The sequence below is a fragment of the Equus asinus genome, chromosome 8, assembly GCF_041296235.1.
Source record: "Equus asinus isolate D_3611 breed Donkey chromosome 8, EquAss-T2T_v2, whole genome shotgun sequence".
In the NCBI taxonomy this organism is placed as follows: domain Eukaryota; kingdom Metazoa; phylum Chordata; class Mammalia; order Perissodactyla; family Equidae; genus Equus; species Equus asinus.
The window spans coordinates 79,417,963-79,434,061 of record NC_091797.1 but is presented as its reverse complement, the minus strand read 5'-3'; the positions used below and the strand labels follow the sequence as shown (position 1 = coordinate 79,434,061).

At 54.5% G+C, this 16,099-nt stretch overlaps 1 protein-coding gene across 3 annotated transcripts in view; it reads right to left on the bottom strand.

Moving 5' to 3' along the window:
- The window catches only part of DTX1 (deltex E3 ubiquitin ligase 1), a 36,726-nt gene extending 30,672 nt beyond the window's left edge, over nucleotides 1-6,054 (bottom strand). The window contains exons 1-4 of one of the 3 annotated variants that reach the window (XM_070516112.1): nucleotides 5,918-6,054; nucleotides 5,090-5,330; nucleotides 4,494-4,582; nucleotides 3,610-3,676 (exon numbers count right to left, since the gene is read on the bottom strand). In XM_070516112.1, the coding sequence (XP_070372213.1) occupies nucleotides 3,610-3,676; nucleotides 4,494-4,582; nucleotides 5,090-5,330; nucleotides 5,918-6,019 (499 nt within the window). In that variant the 5' untranslated portion in view covers nucleotides 6,020-6,054. Of the gene's footprint in view, nucleotides 1-3,609; nucleotides 4,003-4,364; nucleotides 4,583-5,089; nucleotides 5,331-5,917 lie in introns of those variants that run through there. The other 2 variants (XM_070516111.1, XM_070516113.1) reach the window with 2 other exon arrangements.
- Between the last annotated feature and the right edge of the window lie 10,045 nt (nucleotides 6,055-16,099).

Genomic DNA, 16,099 nt, shown 5'->3' with positions numbered 1-16,099 from the left:
CCACATGCCACAACTAGAAGGACCCACAACTAAAAATACACGACTATGTATGGAGAGGGGGGACTTTGGGGAGAAAAAGGAAAAAGAACATCTTTAAAAAAAAAAAAAAACCTCAATAGAAGCTGTGTTCATTTCAGTGCATGGATGCGAGCTTTGGGGTTTACAACCTTATGTTGTTTTTAGTGTGTGTGTGAGAACCCTAATCTTTTCAAGGTTCAGGACCTCCTACTCATCTCTCGTGCAGCCACAGTGTTCAGCACATGCTAGGCACACGGTGGCTGATTAGCCAAGGTCTGTGGGATAAAATCACAGGCTTGGTTCTCTCCATCAACCCGGCAAGCCTGCTAGCAAAGCAATGCTCTTGCGCATTTCATAGATGTGGAAACTGAGGCCTGAAGAGGTGAGGACACCTGCCCAAGGCGCTTCCCTGGACCATTAACAGTGAGGACAAGGCATCCTTGCCTGACATTGTTTGCTCCTGGGAGCACTGGGGCAGCACCCTGTGCCAGGTCTGGTGGGGAGGCGTCCGGCAGTTTTCCGGGCATCCAGGTCCCCTGCCAGCCATGGGTTTCCAGGCCCCCCTCCCTCGCTGGGGGTCTTGGCAGCCTCCCAGGAGCCTGTGGAGGGAAGAGTGGATTTTTCCCTTTTCCAGCAAACAGGGGGCAGGTGTGAGCAGCTCTGGGGAGGGGGGCGGGGAGGTGACTGACTTCTGGGGGCTCCAGCGAGGCTGAACGACAAAAGGGGTGCCACTGAGAGTAAGGGGCCTGCTGAAGGGGGGCAGAGGGAGTTTGGGGGTGCTAGGAACCCAAGTAGGGGTGCTGGAAATAGAAATGGGGCCCTGAAAGGTGTGGGGGGAACCAAAGGCGAAATGGCCAACTTGGCAGCCTTGCGGGGGGCTGTCCCTGCTTCTCAGGACCATGAGCCGGCCCAGCACCAGCTCTGACCCTGCAGAATGCCAAACACGGGGCCAAGGAGAAGACCTCCTCCCGCTGTCAGACCCCGCCCTCCACCAGAGAAGCTTCTGGGATGAAACAGAGAGAACAGGGCAGAGGACTCCTAGCACGTCTCATTTCTCCATCAGGGACTCAGTGCCTCTCTAGAAGAATGGGCACGAGGACTTGAGGGTGACTTCCTCTGCTCTCAGGATAAAATTCAAAGCCCTTTCCCTGGCCGTCCAGGCCCGTATGTCTGGTCCCTGCTCCAACCTCATCCTGTACTGCCTTCCCCTTGTTTACTGCACTGCAAACATAACAGACTTGAATGAACTCTGCTCCTTCCCACCACAGGGCCTTTGCACAGGCTGCTCCCTCTGCCTGGAACACTGCCTCCCTCGCTCATTCTTCAGATTTCTGTTCAAACCTCACTTCCTCAGATTAGCCTTCTGTGACCACCCCTAGACTAGGTTTATCTCATGTTCTCAGACCTGCAACTGGTTACCTGTGTGCTGTGTGCCTGCCTGCTCCCCCACTACACTGTGATCTCCACCATAGGGTGTCCAGTAGTAGATGTCTACTGAAGACCCCATCTTGCTCCTTGCAGTATTCTTGTGCTTAGCACAGGGCTGACCCACAGCAGGAGATCCATAAATGGTCCTGTGATGGCCTGAATGAGTGGCTGGGGCCACCAGTGAGCACAGTCAGTGCCTGGAGTTATGGAAACATTGAGGTACTGAAGAGTAACATCCATAAACCACTTGTTACGAGCTCGCCTGTGTTTCCACACTTGGTGACCACTCTGTAGGCACCAACCAACGTTCTGGAGTAGAGCTATCCACTAGAACCTTCTGCAGTGAAAGCAGTGTTCTGGATCCCTCCTGTCTAGTACTGTAGCCAGGAGACACAGGGGGCTACCGAGCACTTGAAATGTGGCTCGTGGGACCAAGGAACTGAATTTTAAATTTTATTTAATTTTAAGCAACATAAATTTAAATAGTGGCATGTGGTTAGTGGCTACCATATTGGATGGCACAACTTTAGAGAGAAAGAGTCCTGCTGTCCCCGAGGCTCACATGCCATTCTGTCATCCAAGGGTTCACAGGAACTGCCCCAACCTTCCTCAGCTGGTCCCTGGGGTCACTCATGCCAAAGCTTCCATGAGGCCGGACCTCACCATCCTCCACTGCCCACCAAGCTTGTCACAGAGACCACCAGGAACAATGACTCAGGGAGATGTCCACCCAGATGGTGAGCAAAAATGCAGAGAGTGGACCTCCCCATTTTTATCACCATCAGCACCTATCACACGATCACCAAGACTGCCACTAACCTCATTCTCTCCATCATGACCACCCCATCACACCACTGCCAAGTCACCACCAACACAGCCATCAACACCACCACCACCAGTTCCACAATCAACACTACCAGTGACATCACCACCAATACCATCTCCTCCATCATGACCACCCCATCACACCACTGCCAAGAGCACCTCCAACACAGACATCAACACCACCCCCACCAGTTCCACAACCAACACTACCAGTGACATCACCACCAATACCATCTCCTCCATCATGACCACCCCATCACACCACTGCCAAGAGCACCACCAACACAGACATCAACACCACCACCACCAGTTCCACAACCAACACTACCACTGACATCACCACCACCATCTCCTCCATCATGACCACCCCACTGCCAGCCCTGATCATCACCACCGCCATCACACCACCCCAACACCACCAACCTCTCATCATCACCACCGCCATCACACCACCCCAACACCACTGACCCCCCCATCATTACCACCGCCATCACACCACCCCAACACGACTGACCCCCAATCATTACCACCGCCATCACACCACCCCAACACCACCAACCTCTCATCATCACCACCGCCATCAAACCACCCCAACACCACTGACCCCCCCATCATTACCACTGCCATCACATCACCCCAACACCACTAACCTCTGCCCCCCATCATCACCACCGCTATGACATCACCCCAACACCACCAACCTCCACCCCCATCTTTACCCACTGCCATCACATCACCCCAACACCACCAACCCCTCATCATTACCACCGTCTTCACACCACCCCAACACCACCAACACTTGGAGCCAGGACAGGACACCAGTCAAGAGCTCTGGCTCTGAAATTCAATTGCCTGGGCTTCAATTCCAGTTCTGATTTAAATCACTCAGACTCAGTTTCTTCATCTGCAAAATGGGACGACTACTACTATTAATACAATACTCAGACTTACTGTCTGTGATTGGAAAAAATCCAATGAGGAAGCACATGGAAAGCCCTTCAACTGTGAGAGACATCGATCCAACCATTTTGCAGATGAGGAAACTGAGGTTCAGAGAGGTGATATAACTTTTGCATAGCCCTACAACTAATCTAAGAGGCTGGACTGGAACCCAAGTCTTAAGCTGGACTAGGCTAGGCTGTCCCTTTTTGGGGGCAGGGAGGTCAGATCGGCAGATGGACCTTCTGGCATTTCCAGGCTCCCTCGAGGGGTGGTGGGGGCGTTTCTGCATTCCACCAGAAAAGGTGGTGGTGTGGCAGTGCTGGTGGTAGCGTCTGTGTCTTGGCCCGGCCCGGCAGGTGTGTGTGTGGGGGGGCAAGGGATAGTGAGTCTGCTCACCTGTGTCCTGGCGAAACTGGTGCATGGACTGCAGGTCGATGATGTAGGGCACCAGCTGGGCGTCCACCTGCCCCAGGACCACAGAACCACGGGCGTCCTCCTTGAGCACGTTCTCGATGTGGTGGCACACGGTGGCCGTGTAGGGCCGCCAGCGGCTGTGCTCATTCAGCCACTCCCACACCACCACCCGGGCCACATTCTGCGGTGGGAAGCCCAGCCCGTTCCCGGGCATCATGATGCCCTGGCCTGGCCGTGACATGGTCGCTGTTGCCTCAGGGGCCAGGACCCCACGACCACGGGCCCAGCTCCTCCTGGGCCTGGGAGCAGGCGGGAACTTCCTCTCTCCCTAGGGGTGCAGTAAGGACTGTCCAGCCTCCCTTCTAACTCCTGGTCCTCTTGGAGGCCCAGAGGCCTGAGTTAAAGGCGTGTGGGGCAGTGTTCCAGCTCCAAGGACCCCTTCCGGGCAGGCAGCACGGTCTCAGATAAAGCTGCTGCTCTGCAAAGCAAGGCTTCCTTCTGATGGGGGAACCGGTGCCCTAAGTGCCTTGGTTCCCTCGGCTCAGATGCGAGAGTGAGGCAGCGGCCTCTACTCTAGGTCCCGTCTCTTCCCTGCTGGTCTCCCGTCCTTCTTCCGGCGCCCAGGGCCTGTCACCCAGAAGGCCGGGCCCCAGCCTGCTCTCTGCAGCGCCCAGCCAGCCCTCCGCGCTCCCAATTGCGTCCCAGACCCTGAGCTTGGCTTCAGTGGGGCTGCTTGCCTGGTCTCGGGTCCGCCCCACCGACGGCTCCTGCTGAAGGGGGCGTCCCTGTACCCCCTGTCCCCGCTCCACGGCGTCCTGGAAGGCCTGGTGGCTGAAGAACGCCCGGGGGAGGGGTGCGGCGCCTACCTCCGGGCTGCGGCTCTGGAGCTGGGCGAGGGGACGAGGGGGGCGGGGGCCCGAGGGCACGCCCCACCCCACTCGTGCTTGCGACCTGCCTGGAGACAAGAAGGGGAGAGGGCCCTTTAAGAATAGAGCGCGGCACCCCCTCCCCCTTCCCGGGAGAGCGAAAGGCTGAGAACAATGGGGAACCGGTGGGGGGGGGGGCGCCAGGGGGGCTAAAGGGGGTCGCCGGCCACGTTCCCCTGGGGCAGGCCCGAAGGGAGGGCTGGGGCTGGGGGCGCGATTTGCCGAGACTCCTCACCTGCGGAGCCCCCTCCTCGGCTCCCCAAGCGCTCCCCTCCCCCGAGGCCCGCGCCCGGCCGGGGATGCAGGGTGCGCGGGGATGCGCGGGGATGTGCGAGGATGCGCGGCGCGGCGCTGCAGGCGCGGCCCAAGGCCCCTCGGGGGTCGCGTCACCGAGGAGGTGAAGCCCGGAGCTGGATCATCGGTGCCTCCTGCCCTTGGGGTAACGGCCCCCCTTCCGCAGCCCAGACCTCCCCAAAGCGCGCGTGGGTCCCCTGCAGGAGCCGGGGGTGGGGTCCCCAAGCACCCCGCGCTCTCACCGCCTGTCCTCTGCTCTGCCTCCTTCTCGGCTCGCGCTTCAGCTCCGCCGCCTCCTGGGCTCCCCCCGGAGTGGGAGGGAGCCGCGGTCCCGCCTCCGCGCCTTTTCCCTCCCAGGCCTGGCGGCCGCCGCGCTGGGAAACTGGGCTTTCCGCGCGCGGACAGACTAGTCCGCCGACCGACGGACGCATGAGCCGCTGCCGGGCCCCGGGATCCCGCGGGTGGGAGGCGGCAGCCGCCGCGCTCAGGGGAGGAAAGGGGGAGGGGGCGGGGAAGGAGGAAGGGGAGGAGACAGATCAAGGCCCTGAGCGCCGCTGGTCCGGACACGTGAGTCCTGGGGCGCCCCAAATCCTCAGCTAGGCCCACCTGGGACCCCAGGAGGTCTCCTCAGCCCAGGCAGGGCGCAAGGCATGGAGTAGGGTATCTATTCAAGCAGGGGTCGCCTGCTTGAATTCTAGTCATCTTTACATCCCAGTTGCCCAATCCAGGGCCTGGCATACAATAGGTGCTCAATAAATGCTTGAATGAATGAATAAATCCAGAGATTGTTTAAAGAAACATCTTAAAGGTAGCCTTCTCTTCTCCTTCCACTATTCTGGGAGAGAAGGATCGGGAGGGGCTGGCAAGGCCCATTTCAGAGCCAAATGGAATCGTGGAATCTGAGTGTACATATGGGAAGACAGGGCCCAGCGAGGGTAAGAAACAGGCTCAGGCTCACACAGCAGCTTAGAGCAGAGCCCAGACAGGAGCCCAGAGCCGCTGCTTCTCCCAGTACCCAATTAGCCAGCCCAGAGCCCACTTCCTCAGAGCACCCAGCTGCTTCAGCTTACCGGGAGTAGCAACAGCATCCGCCTCCCAGGGAGGTGGGAGGGACCTAGGCCAGGAGGCAGAGACCTTAGAGGAAGGCCAGGGCAGACCCTCTGCCATCTCATGCACAGATGCCTGCAAACAATTGGCGCTCAGTAAATGCTGGGTGGGGGTGGCCGGACAGCAAGGGAGGAAGGTGGGGCAGCAGCTCAAGCGTTAACAGGATGCCGCTCTCCCTCTGGCAAGCTGGCTGCAGCTGAGGACACACACCAGCTGGGAGGGGCTGGACCACCCGGGGCCTGTGGGTGTTTAGATTAGGGGAGATGAAGGATGCCTGGGCGGCAGACGGGGGGTCAGCGGGCTGTTTGGGAGCCTGCCCAGAGCGGCCCACGCGCCCCTTCCTCCCCGGGGCAGATGGCGATAAACTAAGTGAGGTCAGGGCAGGCTGCACAGGGGCGCTTTCCCAGAACCGAGTCCAGTTCCCCAGCCGGCTGGAGTGGCCGCCCCTCCCCAGGCCCCTGCTCCATCCTGCAGCCTGGTGCCTGATGGGCTTTCCCAGACTGGCTCAGGGATTCTGCTTGCTGGCGCCTGCCACGCACTAAACAGAGAGGCTCTGTCTGAGGGCAGGGCCAGCCCTGCAGCTCCAACGGGATCACTGAGCTCTAGGGTTTTCGCCTGGCGTCCACTGATGGCTTTCCGGAGGTCCATGCAGGCCCCCTCTCCCATTACAGACACACTTAGGTGTCTGCATTTTTCTGGGAAGAAGGCTCTGGCACTCAGAGATTCTTCTCCAGGGAGGCTGTGACCCAAAAGATTCAGAGCTGATGCTCAACAACCTTATGTTACAGAAGTGGATCTGAGGGCCCCAGGGTGGGGAAGAGACTGGCTCAAGGGCACATGGAAATTTAGCAGCAAGTTGGAAAGAAGAACCGAAGACTCCAGACTGTATAACGCTATTTAAGTTCTAAGGAAAGGTCACCACCTCCGGGAAGCCTTCCCTGAGCTCATCCCATCTTTCTCTGCTCCTCTGCCCAGACCTTGCTGTGACACCCTGTATCACCATTGGCCACTTCAGTGGACTCCGTCCCTGCCAGAGTGAGAAGTCCATGAGGTCAGAGACTGTGTCTTATTCACTTTGGTGTGATGTGGCTGGTGCTCCTTACATAAAGGTTATTGTTTATTGGGTGCTTGTTACGTGCCAGACACTTAGATAGTACTCACGACTCTGCACAACTGCCCCACAAGGTAGGCGACGTTGTCTTATTTGACAGATGGAGAAACCTTGGAGGTTAAGTGTCTTGCCCGAGTTCCCAGGGGGAGGAAGTGGTGGATCTGGGATTTGACTAGCAAACCTGGCTGTACCTGCCCCTGCACGATGCCGCCTCTGTGTGTGTTCAGGGACATTAGAATGGCATCCAGCTGAGGATCTGCGGCAGATCCTGGTGGCCCCTCTCCACTGGGCTCTGGGACATGTGGAAGTTCAAAGGCCCGGCCCCAGGGAGAAAGGGATTCTGAGGAGGGGAATGGAACTCGGCCTTCAAGGAGCCCACCACCCGCTGGGGAGAAGGCCCAAACATCAACGGGGAAGCCCAGAGAACAAAAGCGATCAATCATGAACTCTTTTCAAAAATTCGTCTGTGCGTATTGCACCCCTAGAAAAAGAATCTTGGGATTTTCTCTTCTGTTTTTGTCTTGCTTCCTCGCGGCCATGATACTCGCTGAGGTCATCAGGGCAAGCAAATCAAGCCGGCAAGATGGGAGAAGGTTATCCTGCCACTTTTGTAGACCTTTGAGATACACATCAAATCTGGGGCTGATCACACTTATTTAAGCTGCATGTGAGGTTAGCGACGATTTCCTCAGCTTCGTGACCTCAATGACTTCAAATTCGTCGATGTAACCATGGTTATGGTCACCGTTAGAAACCAGATGAGGGTTTTGAAGCACGACCCAGAGGGACCTGGGGTTTGCCTCTCTCTTCTCAGTACTGTCGATGCTCTTGAGAGCATCAGTCAGGATGTTATGTGCACTGTTATGGTGGCATGGAAAGATGGCAGCAAGAGGTGAACTCATTTTTTTGTTCTCGTATCCATTATCTATTCATCCATCCATCCATCCTTGCATCCATTCATCTATACATTCATCTGTGCAAATGATTTTTCCTCCCTCCCTGCCTTCCTTCTTCTCCCCCCATCACTTCCTCCTAACCACCCATCCCTCCATCCATCTACACTCATCTATCTGTCCATCCATCCATCCAAAAGATACCGGCCCTCGCCTCTGAGCCGGACACTGGACTACGCGCTGAGACACAGAGATAACCAAAACAGCGTAGTTCCTGCTCTCCTGTGTCTCCGAGTCTAGTGAGAGGGGGAGACATGAATTGAAGCATCACACAAAGTTGATTATGAAATTTTGCAAGAGCCATGAAGGAGAAGTTCAGGCTATCCTGAGGGCCTCTAACAGGCGTCCTACCAGGTCTCGGGAGCCACGGAGGGCTTCTCAGAGGAGGTGACATTTCAGCTACTCCCTGAAGGATCCATGATCTTCATGTGGTCAAGCGGGTGGGAGGAGGAACAGAGGGAACAGAGATGTGCAAAGGCCCAGAGGTGGCAAAGAGCTTAGTGTGTCAGAGCAACCGCTGGGAGGCTGTAGTGGCCACTGAGGAGGGAGCAGGGGAGAGCCTGGGGCAAGAAGACGTGGGCGAGGCCTTGTGAGCCCCAGTGTGGGCTTGGGATTTTTATGCTAAGAGCCACGGGGAGTTACGGAAGGGGAAGCCCCACGCTGAGAACCTCTGCTTTAGTTCCCCTGGGGGTAGTAGTCTTCCCAGTGGTCCTTCCCCTGGGTTTGGGGATTGAAGCTGAGAGGGGGCCGAATGAGCCGTCTCCAGCCCATTGGGCCCATAGGACATACTATGAGCTCTCAGGTCTCATGTGGGCCACCCACTTGTTCATTCAATCAGAAAATGTTGATTGAGCACCTACTGTGTGCCAGACGCTATTCCAGGCCCTGGGGATGCGATAGTGGGTAAAAGAGACAAAAGTCCCCATTCTCCCAGAGCTGACATTTGGGGGAGGGGTGGAGTTAGGCAGTAAACAAATGCGTAAATAAAATACATAGTCGATCACAGTGGAGAAAATAGAGGCCTCGCAACACGGCCCGGGGATGTGAATGGGCGCAGCCTTGCTGGGAACGGCCCAGCCTTGTCGCCTAAAGCTGAGCCTGGGCACAGCCTAGGACCCAGCTCTTCTACTCCGAAGTGTGCAGAAGTCCCTGCCCGTTGACAAGAGGAGTCACGTGGAAGAATATTCACAGGGGTTCTGATCACAGAGGCCAAAATTGGAAAGCAGCCACACGCCCGTTGATGGGAGAGCAGATGAAGAAATTCCCCCAGTGAAATATTGCATGGCAGTCAAAAGGAAGGAAGCAGAACCATACGCCACAATACAGACGGATCTCTGAGGCAGAATAGCCCATGAAGGATGTCCCATCGCGTAAACATGATACCTTCATACAAAGTTGAAGCAGCTAAAATTATATGCACGTATGCAATAACGAGCTCTACAAAGGAAGCAGGGGAGGTTAAACACGGGACTCAGGATGAGGATTATGGTAGGGGATGGGATGCTGGGGTAGGGGGAACCACGTGGTTTGGTGTAGGTCATTGTCAAGATTCTAGTTTCTGTTTTGGGTGGTTTCACAGGTGTTTATTACCTTATGAAAATTAATCATTAAAAGCTGATAAGACTGGGTTGTGAAGCAAGGATTACGATAAACCCGTTTTTTTGTGAAGCAGAGTTAAAGGAGAAAAGCACGCACGCAGGAGAGGGGCCACAGCACGCGTGCAGCAGAGGCAGGCTGCAGTTTTCAATCAATAGGTTAAGGAAGGCATCTGAGCCAAGGCCTGAAGGAGGGAGGTAGTGAGCCATGGGGCAGGTTTAGGGAAGAGTGTCCCAGACAGAGGGCACAGCAAGTGCAAAGGCCCTGAGGTGGGAGCATGCTTGGCATGCTCTAAGAATGGCAGACGGTCGGGGCTGGAGGGAGTGAGTGTGGGCAGGTGTCCTGGAGATGACCTGCGGGGAGCGGAGGAAGAAAGCAGGCTTAGGGAGGGGGAGAGAGAATGGGGAGGAAAGGGAGGACATTTCAGGGTTCCGAGAAGGGCCCAGTTCCTGAGTCTGCTCTTCTCAGCGATTTGCTGTTCAACTTTTCACTGGATTCCATGAGCCCCTTCAGTTTCCTTGAGGCAGTTTAACTGAGTTTCTCTGACTGGAAACCCAGTGCGTCCCACCTGGGTGAATCGCTGACGCTGTGCCCAGAGGGCCCGGCGCTGGTTTCTTCAGGAGAGGTTTCTTAAGAGAAGGTGCAAACCAGAGAGTGGAGGCTGGGCCGTGGGAAAGCGCTAAGAGGCGGGAGGAGGCCGGGCCAGCACGGATCCGACCCGGGTGTGGGATGGGGATCAGCCCGTTCACGGAGCGCCTCCTGCACCAGGGGTTTTTGAAGCTCTTCAGTCCTGCCCGGTGTCCTTACAGACTTTACAGACGGAGAGACGCAGGCCCCGGGGCGGTTAGGACATGCAGGTGAGCAGCTGAGCCTGGAAAGCCCAGGTCTCTGACCTTGACCTTGAAGCTGTCCTGTCTGGGATAAGAGGTCTCTGACCCGTTTCCGCTGCGGCGTCCCCTCATCTTTGGGTAACCTGGGGGCAGGTGAGTCCTTGTCACCTGTGCCTCTTCCCCAGCCTCCGGGCAACCCAGAGGCCTGCGGGCAGCTAGGCGGGGTGGGCACGCCCCACCCAGGCCTCCCTGTGTCTCCAGCACAGAGGGAAGGGACCCGGAGAAAGAAGGGGCTCAGAGTCGGGGGGATGGGGACGGGGTGGGAGGGCGGTGCGGCCGCGGCGGGGCTCCCGCGGAGCTGGTGCATCCGGGCAGGGCGCGGGGAGGAGAGGGGAGCACTAACTTTCTCCGGGACCCTCGCACCTTCCCTCTGCACACCGCCAGCTCGGGGCGTGGGACGAAGCAGGGAGGACTGTGAAGCGGAATAGGAGCGGGCGCACACTGCCCCCTGGTGGCCTATGTTTGGGCCGTTGCCCTAATGCTGGAGGGATTTCCAGAGAACTCATTTTTATTTATTTTTTATTGTGTCGAAAACCATAACATACAATGTATCACCTTAACCGTTCCTAAGTGTGCAGTTCGGTAGTGTTAAGTATGTTCGCATTGTTGTGCAACCATCTCCAGAACTTCTTCATCTTGCAAGACGGAATCTCTCTATCCGTTCAACACGCCCCATCCCCATCCGCCAGTCCCCGCCACCAGCATGCCGCTTTCTGTGTCTGTGTCTGTGACTACTCTAGAAACGTCAAGTGAATGGCATTATACAGCGCTCGTCTTTTTGTGGCTGGCTTATTTCACTTAGCGTAATGTCCTCAAGCTTCACCCATGTTGCAGCCTGCGTCAGAATTTCCTCAAGCCTGAGTAGTGTTTCATTGTACGTACGCGCCACATTTTACGTGTCCGTTCAGCCATTGGTGGACACTTGGCTTACTTCCATCTCTTGGCTGTTGTGAATAACGCTGCTATGAACGTGGGTGTGCAACTATCTCTTTGAGACCCTGATTTCACTTCTTTTCGGTCTGTACCTGGAAGTGGAATTGCTGGATCATATGTCCTATGAAATGAATTGTGTCCCCCGCTAAGTTCATATGTTGCAGCCCTACCCTGGAGTATGGCTGTATTTGGAGACATGGCTGTTGGGGGGTAATTAAGGTTAAAGGAGGTCGTGAGGGCAGGGTCCTAATCCAATAGGACTGGTGGCTTTATAAGAAGAGGAAGAGAGAGTGTGTGTTTCTCTCCTCCCCTGTCCTCACTCACTCGCTGAGGAGAGGCCGTGTGAGGACACAACGGGAAGGCAGCCATCCACAAGCCAGGAAGGGAGCCTTCACCAAACCCAGCCACGCTGGTACCCTGATCTGCAACAGCTAGCCCCTAGAACTGCGAGAAAATGCATTTCTGTAGCTTAAACCTATATTTCTATGACATTTTGTTATGGCAGCCTGAGCTGACAAATACAACATGGTAATTCTATCTTTAATTTTTTGAGGAACCGTCGTACTGTTATCCACAGCAGCTGCACCATTTTGCATTCCCAACAAGGGTGCACAAGGGTTCCAATTTCTCTACATCCTCCCCAACACTTGTTCTTTTCTTTTTTTTTTTTTTTGAGGAAGATTAGCCCTGAGCTAACATCTGCTGCCATTCCTCCTCTTTTTGCTGAGGAAGACTGGCCCTGAGCTAACATCCGTGTCCATCTTCCTCTATTTTATACGTGGGACGCCTACCACAGCTTGGCTTGACAAGTGGTGCGTAGGTCCACACCCAGGATCCGAACCATTGAACCACAGGCTTCCGAAGCAGAACGTGCGAACTTAACCACTGCGCCACCAGGCTGGCCATGTTATTTTCTGTTTTTTTGATAGTAGCCATCCTAATGGGTTTTCCAGGAAGTTTTTTTCCTGACAACTCGGTGAAGGCTCCCTGTGTGCCAGCCCCAGGCTAAGTGCATCTCGTGCTTTCTGTCATGTAACCTTTGTGTTAGCCTGATGGTGAAAGTGTTACAGGTGAGGACACTGAGGGTTGAAGGGACAAGTGACTAGCTTAGTGTCACCAGCTAGTAAGTGCTAGGTCCATCAGGGGTTCAAACTTGGTTGTGTGTCTCTCTACAGCTCAGGTTCTTGACAGAAACCTTATTAATCTTGATGATGATGATTCTAATGATGACAGCTGGTGGGTACAGAGCATTATCTCTGTGCCCGGCACTATCCTCCACTTTTTACATACATTTTATAGCCCACTTAAGCTTTGTAACAACCCTCTGAGATATGTGCTATTATTATCCGCATTTTACAGATGAGAAAACCAAGGCACAGAAAACTCAAGTTGTTGCTTCAAGTTATATGGCCACTAAATAGGAAAGCCAGGATTTGAACCCAGTGTCCTATTCTGCCTTTGTATGGATGCACATAGCTTCAAAAAATCCCACCTACGAAAACCCAAATTCTCCCAAAGGGAAAGTGAGGCAGGATTTGCTGCAGTAAAAGCACGACATGCATAGCTCTCCTGTGTGTGCGTGATACCGGACAGTTTGCAAAAGACTTTCACGGCTCAGCGGCATGAGGCCTCACGCCATCTTTGTTGAGGAGCGACTGCTTCTAAGTAGGAGAGGGCCTGTGGCTGACCTGAGGGGACCCCTGGGCTCCGGGAGCTGGGACTCCAACACTGGGCTCCCACGAAAAGGCCAGGCATTTGCATCAGATAAACCACGTTTGCACCCTGGCTCCTTTCCTTTTTTTTGGTTTAAATTTTTATTTTAAATTCATTCTGGGCTTACAGGGGAGTTGCAAAGAGTGCAATGAATTCTTGTCTACCTTCACCTAGATTCTTCAAATGATAACATCTTACCCTATTTGCTTTATCCTTCTATCATCTATCTATCATCCATGCGTCTTTTGTTTTTCTGAAATACTTGAGAGTAAGTTGAAACATACATATGTTTATTTTCGGAAACATTTGAGACTAAGTTGCACATACGCTATTCCTTTACAATATCCATATGTATTCCCCGATACAAAGGAATTCTTCTGCCCAACCACAATCAATGATTAAAATCAGGAAATCGATACAACCTGTGATCTAATCTACAGACTTGACTTAGATTTTGCCAACTGTCCCAGTAACATCCTCTATAAATAGCAGAATAACAATCATCATCGTTCCAGGCTCATGCGGGGCTTTGAGACCATTCTAGACCATTCATCTCAGCCACCCACCAACTGAGGCAGGTGCACGTGTGAGCTCAGCTGACCCACAGACTTACGAGAAACGATAAGTGGCTGTTGCCCTAACTCACCTATCTTTGGGGTGATTTTTCATACAGCAATAGAACTGACGGAACAGGTGCACCAACGAGGATGCTTTGGGCTGCAAGGAACAGAAAACTCAACTCAGAGTGGCTCAGACCATGAGGACACTTCTTTACTTAACAAGGAGTTCTGAGGTCAGTCGTCCCATCAAAGCCATTGTGTGAAGGATTCTCTGCAGAAACAGAACCAATGGGATGCGTGTGTGTAGAGAGATTTATTTGTTTGTTTGAAGGAATTGGCTAATGTGATTGTGGAGACTGGCACATCTGAAATCTGCAGAGCAGGCTGAAGACTAAGGGAAGAGTTGCTTTTGCCACTGAAGTCTGAAGCCCGTCTGGAGATGGAATTTCTTCTTCCTTGGGAGAACCTCAGTCTTCAACTGATTGGATGAGGCCCACCCTCACTATGGAGGGTAATCTGCTCTACTCAAAGACTACTAATGCTAGTCACATCTAAAAATACCTTCACAGCAACATCTAGACTGGTGTTTGACCAAACATCTGGGCACCATAGTCTACTCAAGGGAACAAATAAAATTAATCATCTCAGCTATCAAGTCTCTTCCATCCTTCTGCTTTCCCATCCTTGAGATTTTGATATTTCAGCCTTAGTGTTGTCCCCTCAAGGTCACAAGATAGCTGCTGAAGCTCCAGAAATCACAATTTCAGACAGTAGTGTCCAGAGCAGAGGGGAGAAAGAAGATAAAAAAGGTGTTTTCCTTGCCCAGCTCTCTCTTCATAGGAGGACAGTCTTCCCAGAATCCCTTAGCAGGCGTCCCTGTGTGTTTAATTGGCCAGAGCCGGGTCACATGCCCGCCTCTAGACCCATCACTGGCAGGGGCACGGGACGCCAGGACCGGCTTAGACCAATCAAGACTCATGCCCTGGGAATGGGTGGATCCGGGGGAGCAGGCAGAAAGGGAGGAGTGACTGGTGGGTAGCCAGCCAACTGTGCCGGCTGTGCTGGATGCTGTTGGAATGCTGAGGAGTGAACTCCTGGAAGACTGACCCTCTGCAGAAGCCAGAGGCCATAACAGAAGGCAAGTGTGTTGAGAGTCGGCTGGAGCCCCTTGGTGCGATTAGCTTTCCTGGCTTGCCCCGTGCCCTCAATAGTTAACAAGCCACCTGGAGGACCCCACCTGATGGGGTAGACAGGGCAGGCCAGCTGCGGAGGAAGAAGTGGCCACCACGAGCTGTTGTCTTCTCTGATGTGACACTCTGGTTCTGTCCCACGGCCGCCTGAGCTCTGGCCAATCCACTGACCCCTGGCCAGCCATCTGCCGTTCCTCTAGAAGCTGAGTCTGCAGGGGGAGACCATGGAGGACATGCCAGGAGATCCCCCAGCACCTAGTGTGGTGGGAGGAGGAGAATTGACCCCAGAGCTAACAGCCAGAGAGAGGTCACGCATGTGCTGAAGTGGACTGAAATTCCATCCTCATTCGTGGGACACTTCCCAAGGCTTTTCACGCTTTATTATCTTGTTTAAGTCTCCCCACAGGCCAGGGAGAAGACGTCACTCTCCTTATCGTACAGATGAGGCCCTGGAGGCCCGCAAGCTCAAAGGGCCTTGCCAAGGCCACTGTGTGCGTGTCCTGTTGCTGCTGCGACAGACGGCCTCAGACTTGGTGACTTCAAACAACACAGATTTCTTCTCTTACGGTTCTGGAGGCCAGAAGTCCTAAAACCAAGGTGTGGGCAGGTCTGCGTTCATTCTGGAGGCTTCGAGCGAGAATCTGTTCCCTTGCCATTTCCACCTTCTAGAGGCTGCCTGCATTCCTTGGCTTGTGGCCTCTTCCTCCATCCTCAAAGCCAGCAGCGTAGCATCTTCCAACCTCGCTCTCTGCTTCCGTTGTCACATCATCTTTTCTCACCCTGACCTCCTGTCCCCCTCTCCTAAGGAGCCTGGTGTGGACATTGGTTCCACCCAGAGAATCCAGGATAATCCCGTCATCTCGAGATCCTTGGCTTAATCACGTCTGCAGAGTCCCTTTGGCCATGTAAGGTCACACATTTATAGGCTGTGGGGATCAGGATGTGGGCGTCTTTGGGGGGCCGTTACTCAGTCTGTGACAGTTACCCAGCTGAGGAGTGACTGAGATCTGAGCACCCCCCATTGCCCCTTCACCCTCCCCCTCAGCGGCTTCGCTGTGACTGCAGGACCCGACAGATCCCGGGCGTGCCCTGCACACCCCCACAGCAGCTTTTCAGTGGATCCTGCGCTGGCCATCTTTAGATAAGGGATGAACACGTGGACCCTGGAGTCTGGCTGTCTGAGCTGAAATCCTGGCTTC